The sequence below is a fragment of the Heteronotia binoei genome, chromosome 11 (genome assembly GCF_032191835.1).
Source record: "Heteronotia binoei isolate CCM8104 ecotype False Entrance Well chromosome 11, APGP_CSIRO_Hbin_v1, whole genome shotgun sequence".
Classification (NCBI taxonomy): domain Eukaryota; kingdom Metazoa; phylum Chordata; class Lepidosauria; order Squamata; family Gekkonidae; genus Heteronotia; species Heteronotia binoei.
Window position 1 is genome coordinate 24313978 of NC_083233.1, and position 14089 is coordinate 24328066.

At 44.3% G+C, this 14089-nt stretch overlaps 1 protein-coding gene across 1 annotated transcript; it reads left to right on the forward strand.

The window, feature by feature from the left end:
* Positions 1–63: 63 nt before the first annotated feature.
* MARS2 (methionyl-tRNA synthetase 2, mitochondrial) lies at positions 64–4882 on the forward strand. The gene is made up of 3 exons (XM_060249673.1): positions 64–355; positions 1868–2202; positions 3617–4882. The coding sequence occupies exons 1-3, from the start codon at positions 115–117 to the stop codon at positions 4778–4780; spliced, it is 1740 nt and encodes a 579-aa protein (XP_060105656.1). The 5' UTR covers positions 64–114; the 3' UTR covers positions 4781–4882.
* Positions 4883–14089: the final 9207 nt, after the last annotated feature.

The window sequence follows — 14089 nt, forward strand, 5'->3', positions numbered from 1 at the left end:
GCGCCGAGGCCCTAGCGCAGGCGTGTTTTTGGCGACGTTCTAGGACGCCGGATCTCCATGCTCTTGGCGGAGCATGGGCAGCGCTGTCTTCGGAAGCTGCGCGTTCTCCGCATCATGCGGCTGCTTTGGCCCGTAGCCGCGCGCCGCTCTTCCATCTGGCCGCCGCCGCTGTGGGGGAGCCGGTGCTGCCCCCGCCGCCAAAGCTGCTCCTTCCCTGGCCGCCGCCAGCTCCTCTCCACGCCCATCTTTTATGCGAATGGCTCGCCGCACATCGGGCACCTTTACTCGGCGCTGCTGGCGGACGCGCTGCACCGGCACCGGGAGCTGCACGAGCGGGGAGGGCGCTTTGCTACCGGTCAGTAGGGTGGGACTGGGTGGGACGGGCGGCGGCGGCTGAAGCGCCGGGGATAAAGCCGCTGCGGATTCCTTCTCCGGGAGGAATTGGGTGCAATAAAATTGCACGAGTTGAAGTTAGTTTTTTGTAGATATATCCAGGTGTGCAGCCGCGTTGGTCTGAAGCAACAGAACAGTCTGAAGAAGTGTGCATGCCCACGAAAGCTTACGTTCTGAATAAAAGTTGGTTGGCCTTAAAGGACTCCTACTTTGTTCTTAGTTTTTTTATAGTTGATGTTGCTGTTGTTTATCGCCATCTGAAATGCAGTTCTTGGGTTTTGTTTCAAACTGTTTTTTATTGTTTGTAAATCGTCGAGATCTAGAGCCTTACCCCAGCAGGGAATAAGCGATATAATAATAATATTATTATTATTTAAAAAGACTGACGTGGCGGATCTCTTCTTTCTTTTTCTTTTTACTAAAAGATCTATTTGTGTTTAATGTCAAACACAAATATAGGACATCAACAAAATTTTAAATTTAAGACAATGTAAACCAGAGCCCTTACAAATTCCTTCATCCCTGCTGCTTATTTCCTACAAAATATTTAAGAATTAATTTACACAGCTTTGCATGACATTTTCAATGCCAACAATTAGCCAGCTTGCACTGTGACTGCCTGCAGCATAGGACTGAGCGTGCTTTGTTGTGGAATGCTCAATGAAGACCTAGCAGGGAGCGGGGCGGCAGCTGCCCCCTCACCCCGAAAGAGGTATATGGGGAATGCCTCCAGACCTGGGGTTGGGGGGAGGGTTGCAAGCGCGAAATACATAGTTTTGGGCAAGGCAGTTACCAGGTTTTACAAATTGTTTGGGGAGAGACTGATTGTCTCTTCCTTTAAAGTTTCTATCCATGCTTCTCTTTCCTAAACTGCCCTGAATCTCTCTGGGGGACTCCAGGCCACTCAGAGACTCTCAGCCTAACCTACCTCATAGGATTGTTGTGAAGTTAGCTGTCATCATCCATAGCCATTGACAGCATTTTTCTCCATGAATATTTGTCGTTTGGGGGAGGCAAACTCATCTATGATAGTGTGAATTGAGTTTAAATGCCAGCTGTGCTTATCAATCTGCACCTTCTCCCTATGGTCTTAATTTCTTACTGATGGGGCAAGTGCATGGTTGCCAGCTCCAGATTGGAAAATTCCTGGATATTTGGGGGGGGGGGGGGTGGAGCCTGAGGAGGGGAGGGAAGGGACCTGAGGAGGGTATAATGCCATAGAATGCACACTCCTTAACAGCAGTTTTCTCCAGGTGAACTGATCTCCTTTGTATGAAGGTCAGTTGTAATTCCAGACCCCACCTGGAGGTTGGCAGCCTTAGACAAGCAGTATGTTCTTTGCCAATATATGGAGAGAAGAGCTTGCTAATGCTATAGATGGAATTCCTGCGGTTTACCCTAGACCTTTGATGGGTTAGAGTTAGAGGCAGGATTGGATTCTTGGTCCATCATGCTCTCTTGTTTCTCTGCCCAGGGACAGATGAACATGGGCTGAAAATCCAGACAACAGCTGCAGCAGCAGGCAGTTTGCCTCAGCACTTCTGCGATCGGGTATCAGCAGAATTCCAGGAGCTCTTTACCCAGGCAGACATCTCTTATACTGACTTCATCCGCACCACGGAGCCACGGCATAGACGGGCAGTGGAGCACTTCTGGATCTCCCTGCAGGACCAAGGCTGGCTTTATCGGGCCAAATACGAAGGCTGGTACTGCACAGCCGAGGAGACTTTCCTAGCGGCTTCTCAGGTCACAGAGCAATCTGACTCCCAAGGCTGCAAGCACATGGTCTCACTAGAAAGTGGCCATCAGGTACCAAGAAGAAAAACTGTATGAGTTCCTACTATATCTTATAAAATCTGCTTGGAAGGCCCTGCTTTGAATTCCTTTACTTAAGGAAGTATCCTCCTGGATTTGGAGCAGAGCCTTCTCTATCGTGGCCTCATATTTATGGAATTCCTTATCCAGAAAGGCCCAGTTCTGCCCCAGTATTGGGATATTTAGGGAGTACTTGAAGGCCATTGTTCCTAGAATGGCTTTTGGGCTTGCTCTGTGCTTTTGCTTCAGTCAAGGCGTAATTACTGCCTCTGTTGGACACCCTCTGAAATCCACAGACATTGTCTGTTCCAAATCTGAATCCTACTACTTTAAGGGGAACAAAAAGTTCATTCCACAAAAAAAAAAAAACACCTACTCCCTTGCATCCCTGTATGTATAAGTGTGTGTGTGTGTGTATGTATGTGTGTATATATGTGTTGTGTGTGTGTATATATATATAAATTAAAAGGTAAAGGTAGTCCCCTGTGCAAGCACCAGTCGTTTCCGACTCTGGGGTGATGCTGCTTTCACAACATTTTCACGGCAGACTTTTTACAGGGTAGTTTGCCATTGCTTTCCCCAATCATCTACACTTTCTCCCCAGCAAACTGGATACTCATTTTACCCTTGGAAGGATGGAAGGCTGAGTCAACCTGAGCCGGCTACCTGAAACCAACTTCCACCAGAATCGAACTCAGGTTGTGAGCAGAGTTCAGACTGCAGTACTGCAGCTTTACCACTATGCAGCTTTACCACTCTGCGCCACGGGGCTCTCCATATGTACATTTTGTAGCAGGAGCTCCTTTGCATATTAGGCCACACACCCCTGATGTAGCCAATCCTCCAAGAGCTTACAGGGATCTTCTTACAGGGCCTACTGTAAGCTCTTGGAGGACTGGCTACATCAGGAGGTGTGGCCTAATATGCAAAGGAGCTCCTGTTATAATGTGGGTGGGAGTGAGAGAGAGTGAGTGGGTGTGTATGTGTGTGAGAGATTCAGTTCAGCCCAAACGATGGTTATGGACATTGACTTATGGCTTGGTGCAGTGTCCAAACTAACAACCTATGGTTTGTGATCATTTAGCAAACCCAGAATTGGAATATATTTATTTATTAAACCAGAGTTTGATACAAGTTTTCCAACCACAATTTGATAAGATGCCTAAATTGATATCCATCGTTGTGGCTGAAGTTCTGCCTCCCAGATGCTGCTGCACCAGAGATTCAGGAGTGTTGAGCAGGTAGAAAACAGAACGAAATCATGGTTTGTACGTTGTGTAGTTGGAAGCTCAAACTGTGGTTTGGATTCTAAAGTGTGGTGGCTTTGTGCGATAATTCAGTTGAACAAGAAAAGGAACCGCCTGCCAAGCCAATGGAGAGACTGTGACCCATTTCTCTCTTGCTTCAGGTACACTGGACCAGTGAAGAAAATTACATGTTCAAACTGTCTGAGTTCCAGGAGCCACTGCTGAGATTGCTCCAGGAAAGAAGACTCACCATAACCCCTGAGCCATTCTACCAGCAGGTGCTCCAGTGGCTGAAACAGGACCTGCCAGACCTCTCCGTATCACGTGACAGAAACCGACTGCAGTGGGGCATCCCTGTCCCCGGAGACTCAACGCAAACCATCTACGTCTGGGTGGATGCCCTGGTGAACTACCTCACTGTTGTGGGTTATCCTGGGGCGCACCATGACTGGTGGCCCGCAGCCTGCCACATTGTGGGCAAAGACATCCTCAAGTTCCATGCCATCTACTGGCCTGCCCTACTGATGGCAGCAGAGTTGGACCCTCCAGAGCAGATCTTGGTTCACTCCCATTGGACGGCGCAAGGGCAAAAGATGTCAAAGAGCCTGGGCAACGTGGTGGACCCGAGAGCCTGTTTCCAGCGGTATACAGTGGATGGCTTTCGGTATTTCCTGCTAAGGCAGGGTGTTCCCGAGCGAGACTGTGACTACTATGATGAGAAAGTCATCAAGTTGGTCAACTCGGAACTAGCAGATGTCTTGGGAGGGCTCCTCAATCGCTGCACAGCCACCAGCCTGAATCCCAGTGGGACTTACCCACGTTTCACAGAGGCATGTTTCCCTAAAGACACGGGTGCTCAAAAGGGGAGGGGGTTTGGCAAGGCTTCAGCAGAGGACTACAGGCTAGTGTCTTCCATGGAGGAGCTTCCTCTGCAAGTGAGCAGAGACTTTGAGCGCTTTCACATCTACAAGGCTTTGGAATCCATTGTGGACTGTGCGAGGCAGACAAACGGCTTCATCCAAAGGCATAAGCCCTGGAAACTGAATCGCAACGATCCCTCAGAGCAGCTGTGGTTGGACACCATTCTCCACGTCGCCCTGGAGTGTCTTCGGGTTTACGGGCTCCTCCTGCAACCGGTGATCCCTGCCACTGCTGATAAGCTGCTCACCAGGCTAGGCGTTGGCCCCTCAGAAAGATCTTTAAGCAACTTGACATTTCTTTCTCGCTACCACGACGAACAGTGCCCTTTTGAAGGGAGGAACCTTGGATCTGACACTGGGCTCTTGTTTCCCAAACTGGAGAAACCCCAAGCCAGAAGCCTTTAAACTACTAAAACTGTAGGGGACAGGAGGATGGTAAAGGTGGGACTGAATCTTCTGTGTTCTTTTTTCACGCTTTCAGGAGTAAAATTGGCTGCTGTTGTCTAATGATGGAGTCTTGGCAAGTGAGTGTTGGCATAGGGTGTGTATGTTCTTTCCTTTAAGACCGACAAAAGTTTATTGAAGGTATGAGCTTTCATATGCACACACATTTCTTCAGATACATAGAAATGGAAGCCAACATTTCATATATAGAGACAGACGCTGCTACAAAGGTGAACAGCAAATTGGCATACAACTTAATGGAGATGTTTTGACATATGCCAAGAGAAGGATAGCAATAACAAGCTCAGGTTATAGGTCACAATATGTTTGGATTTAATTTTGGTCAAAATACTTGCTGCCCCCCAGATCTATGCTCTCTCCGGTTTTGCAGCTGCACCTTTTGATAAAGTAGCCTGTCCAAATTTTGAAAAGGGAGAGCCAGCCTCGTTGGCTTGAGTGGCCTCTTTCTCTTGCTGCCCTTCTGAGAATAAGAATTTCTGTTAAGTAGCATCAGGCCCCAGAAGGACACACACAGAAAGGCACTGACAAAATAACAGAATGCTTCACCAGGAGAATTTGGGGCCTTGCCTTCTTGCAGATGCCCCCATTTCTTCCCTTGCACTTTCAAAATGACACCTGGCCTCTAAACCCACCAAAGCAAGAGAACTATGGATCGCAGGTGGGCCCAAATGCTTTTGACTACCATCGCCTACTCCCCTGCTTTCAGCTGACTGGCCAATGGTGGCATCCTATTTTGATGTGTTGTTTTTAAATACAGTCTCATTTGTGTCACCCCTCCACAGTAGCTGCAGTTTAGTTCTGGCCTCCAAATGGGTACAAGAATGAATGGATTGGGGCTGAGAGTTTTGCTGGTGAAGCCACATCGCAGCATCCTGAACCCTTGGGAGTGGCATAGCTCTTTTCCAAGTAGTAATCAAAAGGGACACGAACTGCAGTCTCACCATTAGGGAAGTATCGAAGCCTGTTCATCAACAAAACTCACTATTCAGAAGAAAAATAATAATAAACGCACTGTAGAGGGGTCACCATTTCAGCTTGTTTGCCTGAACCCTTACAATGCAGCAACTGATATGTAGAAACAATGTTTAATGCCTAGGTAGTGTTCCTTTGCTATGCTACGGATGTTGGGGACCCATTCTTTTCTCTCCTCCCCCCAAGCCCTGCACAGGTAAAGGGGACCTCAGGACTCCATCTCTGCTCCTTTGTACTGCCTTCCACAGTAAATCTCATTCCCTACTCAAATGGTGTCCCCAGAGGTCATCGGCACTCACTAGCAAAAGCCACGCTGAGTTTCAGGTTCCAAAGGAATAGCCCTTTGTGCATTTCCTAAAGTGAGTTCTGAATCACGAAAGCTTGTGCCACAATAAATGACTTTGAGGCTCCACAAAATGCTTTGTTGTTTTGGCTGCAGCGGGCTTAACATGGCTCCCCTCCTGGAATTTGTCAGACCACTGCAACACAACCAATGACAGTGTGGCACTTGAAAGCCTAATGTACATATTTTTGGCTTATTATGTTACAACATGGTGGTGCAGGACTCTTAGCTGTCTATGTACATTCCCATGCATATTCCTCTCGGGTTTATCGCTGAATGGATTACCTGATTGTACCACAAGACACTGCATGAGAAGTGGAAAGTTTTATCTGTGATTGGTGCTGTGATACATGTGCCAAGGTTAGCACAGTGTTGGGACTTAGTAAGAGGTGAACACGTGTGTGTGTGAACCAGCCGTATCTAATGCACCCCTTTGCCCATTCCCCCCTCACCCGTATCTTGCTTCTAGAATGGTATTCCTGGTATTTATTTACTTTGTAGACTTCCTTTCTCCCTGAGTCAAGGCAGACTGCAAAATACAAAAAGATGCAATCAAAGACCATGAAACAATCAGTGAACAACAATACAATATGCATAAGATGCCAGAATGGGGAAACAGGGCAACAATGAATTTGCAAGGCATCAATGAACAATTAAATAAAATGCAGTGAAATCCTAAACACAGTCCTACCCTTTTACATCCAACGAAGGCTGTGTGTGTAGGAGAGTGCTTTTAATTTCTCCACCAAGAAATAGGAAAGCAAATGACAAAACCGTATCTCAGTGAATTTATGCCTGAGACCCAAGTGCTGGAGGAAATTGTAGTGACAGTACCAGGTGTAAGAAGGGGGTGATTGCTATTGATTTCTTACTGACAAATGAAGCACCACCTCTGTAAGTGATTGCAAATTTATGGATGCTATAAATGTCTCACCGTAGCAGCCAATCCTGGAAGCTACAGGAGGTGAAGCAATTTTTAATGGAGGCAGGAGTGCAGTACTGGAGGTGATCCCAGAAGAGCTTGTGGCTAAACCAACCAGTAAGAGTGATTAATGTAATTAAAACATTTGGATGCTAGATGAGGCCAAGCAAGCCGAATTCTAGCACTTTTTACGTGTGGAGTAAATAACGTTGATTTAAATGGCTGTTAGTCATTGTAGTCAAGAACTTTAGAATTCCAGCAGTTTGTCGTTAGAAACAAGGATGGCACCGATGCAAGACTGAAAGATCATCTGAAATTGAGCAGAACAGTGGCCAAGGGAATGTATGTTAAAATAAGGCCAAACGATTCTGTATTGCAAGTTATACTACAAACAGATGTTTTGTTTTGTTTTTTAAAATGTAAATATGCTTTATTTAGAACAAACAAGTTACAGATTCAAAGTCAGGGGAAAGATAACGTTTGCTTCATTAACATTTGCATACATTCAGTCAAGGAAGGATAGGTTACATGTGAAAAAAGAATACAAAAAGCAACAAATCAAAGAAGAAAAAGGATCATAATAATGCCAGCAATAAGCTCTTGCTTGGGCATGTCATGGCTGCTTTTCCAAATATAATTCAATAGACAGCATTGATTGCTTCGAGTTGTGAAGAATAAAGTTTGTTGGAAGCTAGATACTCTAGATAAGGGAACCAAACCCATGGAAAGGTAGGTTCAAAAAGTTCAGAGTTTCGTTGTCTGACCGAGTCTGTGATCTTGTCTAGCACACATATCTCCTGCACTTTAATATGCCAAGATGAGGATTGCCATTTGAAGGCTATTTTGAGGTGCGCAGCTGCACAAATTTTTTCTATTATTTCCAGGTTAAAAAAATTAGGAATTTTGGCAGTCCAAAGATTCAGTACTAAGTTTTCAAATTGCAAAGGAATTCTAGCCTTTAGGATGTCCAGAGTAATCTTTTGGATTGATTTCCAAAAGGACTGTATTGATGAGCATTGCCACCAGCAGTGATATTGTGAGCCTGCCATATTGCAGCCTTTCCAACATAGACCAGAGGAGTTCTTTTGTACATATACAAGTTTATTAGGGGTAAAACACCATCTCAAAATGGTCTTGAATAGCTGTGTTCTTATTTTTATGTTGGGAGCTTTGAAAGAATGTGTTTGCCATATCTTGTGCCACTGCTCAGAAGAAATGGTTTTGCCTAATTCTTTGTTCCAATATTTAGTATATGCAGGGAGTTTTGGAGTACCTATCTCACATAATAGTTTATAGACTATAGAGATGGATTTCTTCCTTATGAGATAGGGCTTTTGGATAAGGGTTTTAAAAGGGGTCGGTTTTATTATTAGTCTCTGTTTAAAGGGTGGAGTGGTCCATAAATGCTTTAGCTGTAAGTATTGGAACCAATGGATCTTAATTTTCCCTTTCTGTTCTATAGCTTGTTTTGTCAGCAGTTCCCCTTTGTTAGTAATGTCAATAAGTCTGCCAATTCCGTACTTGTGCCAGTCCTCAAAATAGGCATTGTGTATGGCTGGCTGGAACCATTCTTGGTTGAGAAATGTTGCCACTGGTGATATTTCCAGGGCTAATTGTTTTCTATGCTTGTCCCATATTCTTGATATAAGAAAGAATTCAAAGTTATAAGTTCCGAACAATGGGACGGGAGGTTCTAAATTGTTTATTGTATGGATTTATTAGAGGTGTAAAATTCCTCAATAGAGACCCAATCAGGTGCGTCAGAATCATTCAATATTCTTAATAGGTTAGATAAACGAATTGCATTATGGTACAATATTATGTTGGGGAAGCCTGTGCCACCTTTCAGAATGGGTTTGCATAGTGTTTGAGAGTGGATTCTCAGGTGCTTAGAATTCCATAAGTTTAAAAGAAGGTGTTGAGCTTCTTCTGGGTAGGATTGTGGGATTTCTAACGGTAAGGCTCTAAATAAAGAGATATATGATGGCAGTATAAAGGCTCTGACAAGGTCAGTTTGTTCCTGCCACATCCATTGAAGTTTCTGCCATCGTTTTAATTTGGTTTTGATTACTGTTTGTATTTTATGGAAATTAGAATCGACCAGGTTTGAAAGGTTAAGTGGGATGTATAAGCCTAAGTGTTTCCAAGCTTTTGATACCCATTTATATTGGAATTCTTTAAGAAGTATTTTTTTTTGTTTCACTGGCTAGATGTATGGAGTAGAGTTCAGTTTTTTGATGGTTTAGTTGTAAGCCTGAAACCAGTCCAAATTTATTGAGTAAAGTGACAAGTGCGTTTAAGGAGGTAAGGGGTCTTGACAAATATAAAACTGCATCATCCGCAAATAACGAAAGTTTGTGTTCTTTAGTTTTGACATGGACTCCTGTCTTTTGACGATCTGATTATCAAGCGCTATAATAAATAAAAGGGGGGATAAAGGGCATCACTGTCTAGTGCCTCTTGATGGGTAAAAGGGTTCTGATATGAGACCGTTGATCTTGATGTTAACCATAGGATTTTTATAGACTGTAGAAATGGCTGTTAAAAATTGATCCCCAAAGTCCATATACCTTAACAAATTTATTAAATAATAAATTTCAAGGGAATCGAAGGCTTTTTCTAAATCTAAAGAACATAATCAGTTTTTTTAAAACGAGTATGATTAATTATATTAAGTGTCTGTCAGATTTCTAAAAGGCATGAAGCCAGTTTGTATAAATATACAAAGAAATAAAATGATTTCATCTAGAAACCATAATGGAAGAAAAATCTTTAAAATCCTGATTCAGGAGAGTAATGGGCGGTAAGTTTTAACATCCATGTGATCGCATCCCGGTTTGGGGAGCATGACGATAACTGATTCTGACCATGTTTTCGGAACGGTGCCTTTAAGCAGTATATCATTGGCTACTCTTGTTATGTATTTTGAGGCATTTTGTATGAATGATTTATAAAATTCTCTTGTGAAGCCGTCTTTGCCGGGTGCCTTGCCATTTTTAATTCTTTTGATAGTGTCATGTGCCTCCTGCTTTGTAATAGCAGCGTTTAATATATCTCTATGGCAAGATTGTAGCTTAGGTAAATTTTTAACAGATTTCAAAAAGGAATTCATTAAATCAGGATCAGGTGAAGTTGAGGTGTATAGTTGATTATAAAATGAGTAAAATTGATTTAAAATTTGATTGCTATTGGAAAATGAATTACCCTATGAATCACGGATTAGCTTAATAGGACTGTTCTTAGCTTTCTTGTTGGCCTTTCATGCTAAATTCCGAAGTGCATAGGAGTTTCTGATTTAAAATGTTTGCTTTGATTTTAGTGCCTTTTTCTGAATGTTTGCTACTTCTACGATTTCAGGCAAGTCACCATACAGTCAGTATGTGGTTTTGCCACCCAGCTGTCTACTTGCCTAAGGATCGAATCATCAACTACCAAGACCTCCCCCCTCTCCCTGCCCAGGGATGGTTCCTTGGCGTGAAAGGATTTCCGCTCACCAACTGAAGAAGAGGTCCCTTCTGAGGGCACCTTTCCCTTTTCCTCAGCCCGGTGCCCTGTTCCCTCTCGACCCTCATGCTCCCTGGCAGCAACGGGGCTGCCACGTTCAGAGCGGGGCTCATCTAACACGTCCCCGAAAGTCTTCTCCGAGTGCCTAACTGACTGTCTCTGCTTCTCCAGGTCAGTCACCTCAGCCGCAAGGGTACGAACTCGTTTCCTGAGGACCAGGAGCTCCTTGCATCAAGCACACACCCAAGACTTCTGTCCTGTGGGCAGATAGTCATACATGTGACACTCAATGCAAAACACTGGAAAGTCCCCACCCTCCTGCTGGCATTCTACCATGATAGCTTTTAAAAAATATATAGTCCCCTTTTAAACCCTGTTTGTTTATGTGGCTCCCCGCCTGGATAGTCTACTTACCTTATTGGGAACACAAGGAATCTGGGTTCCTGGTCCTTACACTGTCCCCAGGCTAAGAGCCATAGGCCAAGAGCCCTTTAGCTCTCGCCCTTCACACGAACTCAGACGTTTTCAGCAACTCCCCCAGCTGCTAAGCCACAAACCTCATGCTTGTAGCACTTCTCTGCTCTATTCCAGAGCCCTCTGCAATGTGCTCAGTGTCTGGCAAGGCACAGCTTAATAATAGGTTTGAGCGTGCGTTGGATTTGAAGCACTTCGGCCAGCAGATCCAGAAATGTTGAGATGGTTGTATCTTTGAACAGAGGGCCATTTTTTGCTCTCTACCTTGCTTTTTTTTTAATCTCTGGCCCAAGTCTCTGCTTTCTGAAGGTCTTGAATATTGTCTGAATTGGCCATAGTTTTTAAAAGCCAAATTAGCAGTATCCGCTACGTTTTGTAGGGAGGATTGGATGTCGGAAAGTTGTTCGCTTAGTGGTTTGATTAAGCAGTTCATTTCTTTTACCATATCTTTTTAAAATTAATTAAATAAATCATGCAGCTCACGTGTGTTAACACTGGATGTGTTTGTCTCCATTTCATTTTCCGTTTCTGTCGCGGTGGCCATTTTAGGTTCTGGCCTGGATTGGGAGGCCGCTTTTTTGATGGTGGTGTCTGCTTTAAAAAAGGCTTTTACCGTCACCGGTTTGGCCGGGCAGATTTTCCCTCGGTTCTCTTGATTTCTCTGCATGAGTTGTTTAGCGTTCATCAGCTCGGTTTGCATTGTGTTGGCGTTTTAGGTGGCACGGGAGAGAGCGCTCATCTAAGGTACGTCCGCCATCTTCCAGGCACATGCCACGCCCCCCATGTTTTGGTATTTTGAGTGCAGAATAAAACCTGTTTACATCCAAATTACTTTTAAAAATGCAAAATAATCTATTTGAATCCATCCACATTCCTTTAAAATGCAGAAGTCCCCTTCTGTCTTTCCACTTATGTATTTAATTTGCTTCATTCATACCCCAACTTTCTCCCCAGTTGGGGACCCAAAGCCGCTTACACTGTTCTCCTTTTTCCTATTTTATCCTCACAATGACTCTGTGAGGTAGGTTAGGCTGAGAGAATACGACTGGCTACCCAAGTAAGCTTCCATAGCACAAATGGGGATTCAAACCTGTGTCTCCCAGATACTAGTCCAACACTCTTAACCAGTACATCATCCTGGCTGTCTTGTTGAGTTTGGGCTGTTGAAATGTCTGTCAAGTTGATGCAGCCCCAATCTTTTGGCTCCAGTTAGCATGTGTACATGTCAGAAAAGCTGGGACAGACCCTGCTACATGGGAAGTGGGAAGATTAGGGGTCAGCTATACTGAAAGTGCAGTCCCAAACACAGTTATGCCCTTCTAAATCCATTGAAATCAGTAGGCTTAGGTGTATTTCTGCTAGGGACGTAAGCGATTATACATACTAACAAGCTGCTGCCATTTAAATCAGTTATAATTGAGTACAACAGATATGATGAATTCACTCTGCATATATTTGCACAGGAATAAAATAGTTCTAAAAAAATAAGCATTCGCTCTGCAGTGGTTGTACTGTGGAAGGTACTCATCTTAGATATTTCCTCTTGGGTGGGAAAGATGATGGAATGCTGTTTCTAAGACACCACCAGCCTTGTTTGTATCTAGTTGCCTTTTTAAAAAAAGTAATACCTTTTGGAAAATGTGCCATCTGAGTTAGGGCGCTTTGTCATCTATTAAAAAAAATGAATGGATGGATGATGCAGATAAATGTTGCAATCCAAGTAAGTGCTGCAGCTTGCCAAAGGCTTCGTAATACCATTCCTTAGGACCGATCAAAGTAAAATGAAACAGTGTGCAAGCTTTTGAGTTCTCCAGAAGACTTCATTAGGGTGCATGTTTTAAAAAAGGAGTGTGGGGGGACCCAGAAAATTTCTTAGGTTGCAATGCTTTCTTGGGACTAAGCCCATTATGTAAAATGAAACTTTCCAGCACCCTTGGCTGTCTTAGAGGCAGCAGAAAAAGAGGAAGTCTCAATAGAAAACAGAAGTGCTTCACACACAAGGTCTACAAGATAGGGCCTTAAGAATGTGGCCTGAGATGTCTGTGTTTTCTCTCTCTCCCCCCTTAAAATCTAGCTTGTTTAAGAGCTCTGGAGAACTGGGAAGCTTGCACACTTGCTTTATGTCATTTTAGTTAATCCTAATAAAAGGGGTTGAGAAGGAAGGTATGGCCTGGGGGTGGCCAAACTTCCTTAACGTAAGAGCCACATAGAGTAAATGTCAGATGTTTGAGAGCCATAAGACATGAACACCAGATGTTTGAGAGCCCAAAGGGGGAGGCAGGCAAATAAATGAGCTGAGCAAGAGGTGGAAAGAAAGCAATGTTAAATGTATTCTTCAAGCTGCCAGTTGGCTTGGGTTGGAGAAGTGATTTAAAGAGATAAATGCCTTCTCCAAGCCAGCTGATGGGGCGGTGGGGGCTTCAAGAGCCACACAATATGTGTGAAAGAGCCACAGTTTGGCCACCCCTGGATCAGATCTCAGAAGTTATGCAGGGTCAGTACTTGGGAAGGAGGCCACCAAGGAAGAACGCAGAGGAAGGCCCTAGCAAATCCCATTTGCTTCTCACTTGCCTGGAAAGCCTCTTGCTGGGGTCACTATAAGCGAACTGCAACTTGACTGTACTTTATGCCCACAATAACAGGCATTATGCATCTATTTTTGCATTTTGCTTTGGACCGATGCAACCTCTTTTGGACCACCTCGAACCTACTTATGGAGAAGGGGCTCCATATGTGAGATCCTCCTAACTGAACTGGTACCCATCAGTCTCCAGAAGTATCTTTTCCAGGGGCTTAAGGTGCCTGATTAAATGCCGGCGCCCGGGGAACTGGGGGAAGAGTTTCCCATGAAATAACACCTCTGATCCCGACAAGCACACCTCAACATTAACCAGACCACCTTCCTCCCATACAGAACTGGCTGTCCATCCTTAGCTGCGCTTTCTCGCAGGCGGCCTGTGCTCCAAAAGCGCCCGCCATCTCCCTGCGGAGGGTTGTCAAGTCCAATTCAAGAAATATCTTGGGACTTTGGGGG

What these genes read in the sequence shown, in the direction of transcription:
- MARS2 (XM_060249673.1), top strand. Translation starts at nt 115, where the DNA reads ATGCGGCTGCTTTGGCCCGTAGCCGCGCGCCGCTCTTCCATCTGGCCG. An exon ending in GGGAGGGCGCTTTGCTACCG is followed by an intron (nt 356 to 1,867) that starts GTCAGTAGGGTG and finishes TTCTCTGCCCAG; the next exon opens with GGACAGATGAACATGGGCTG. An exon ending in CACTAGAAAGTGGCCATCAG is followed by an intron (nt 2,203 to 3,616) that starts GTACCAAGAAGA and finishes CTCTTGCTTCAG; the next exon opens with GTACACTGGACCAGTGAAGA.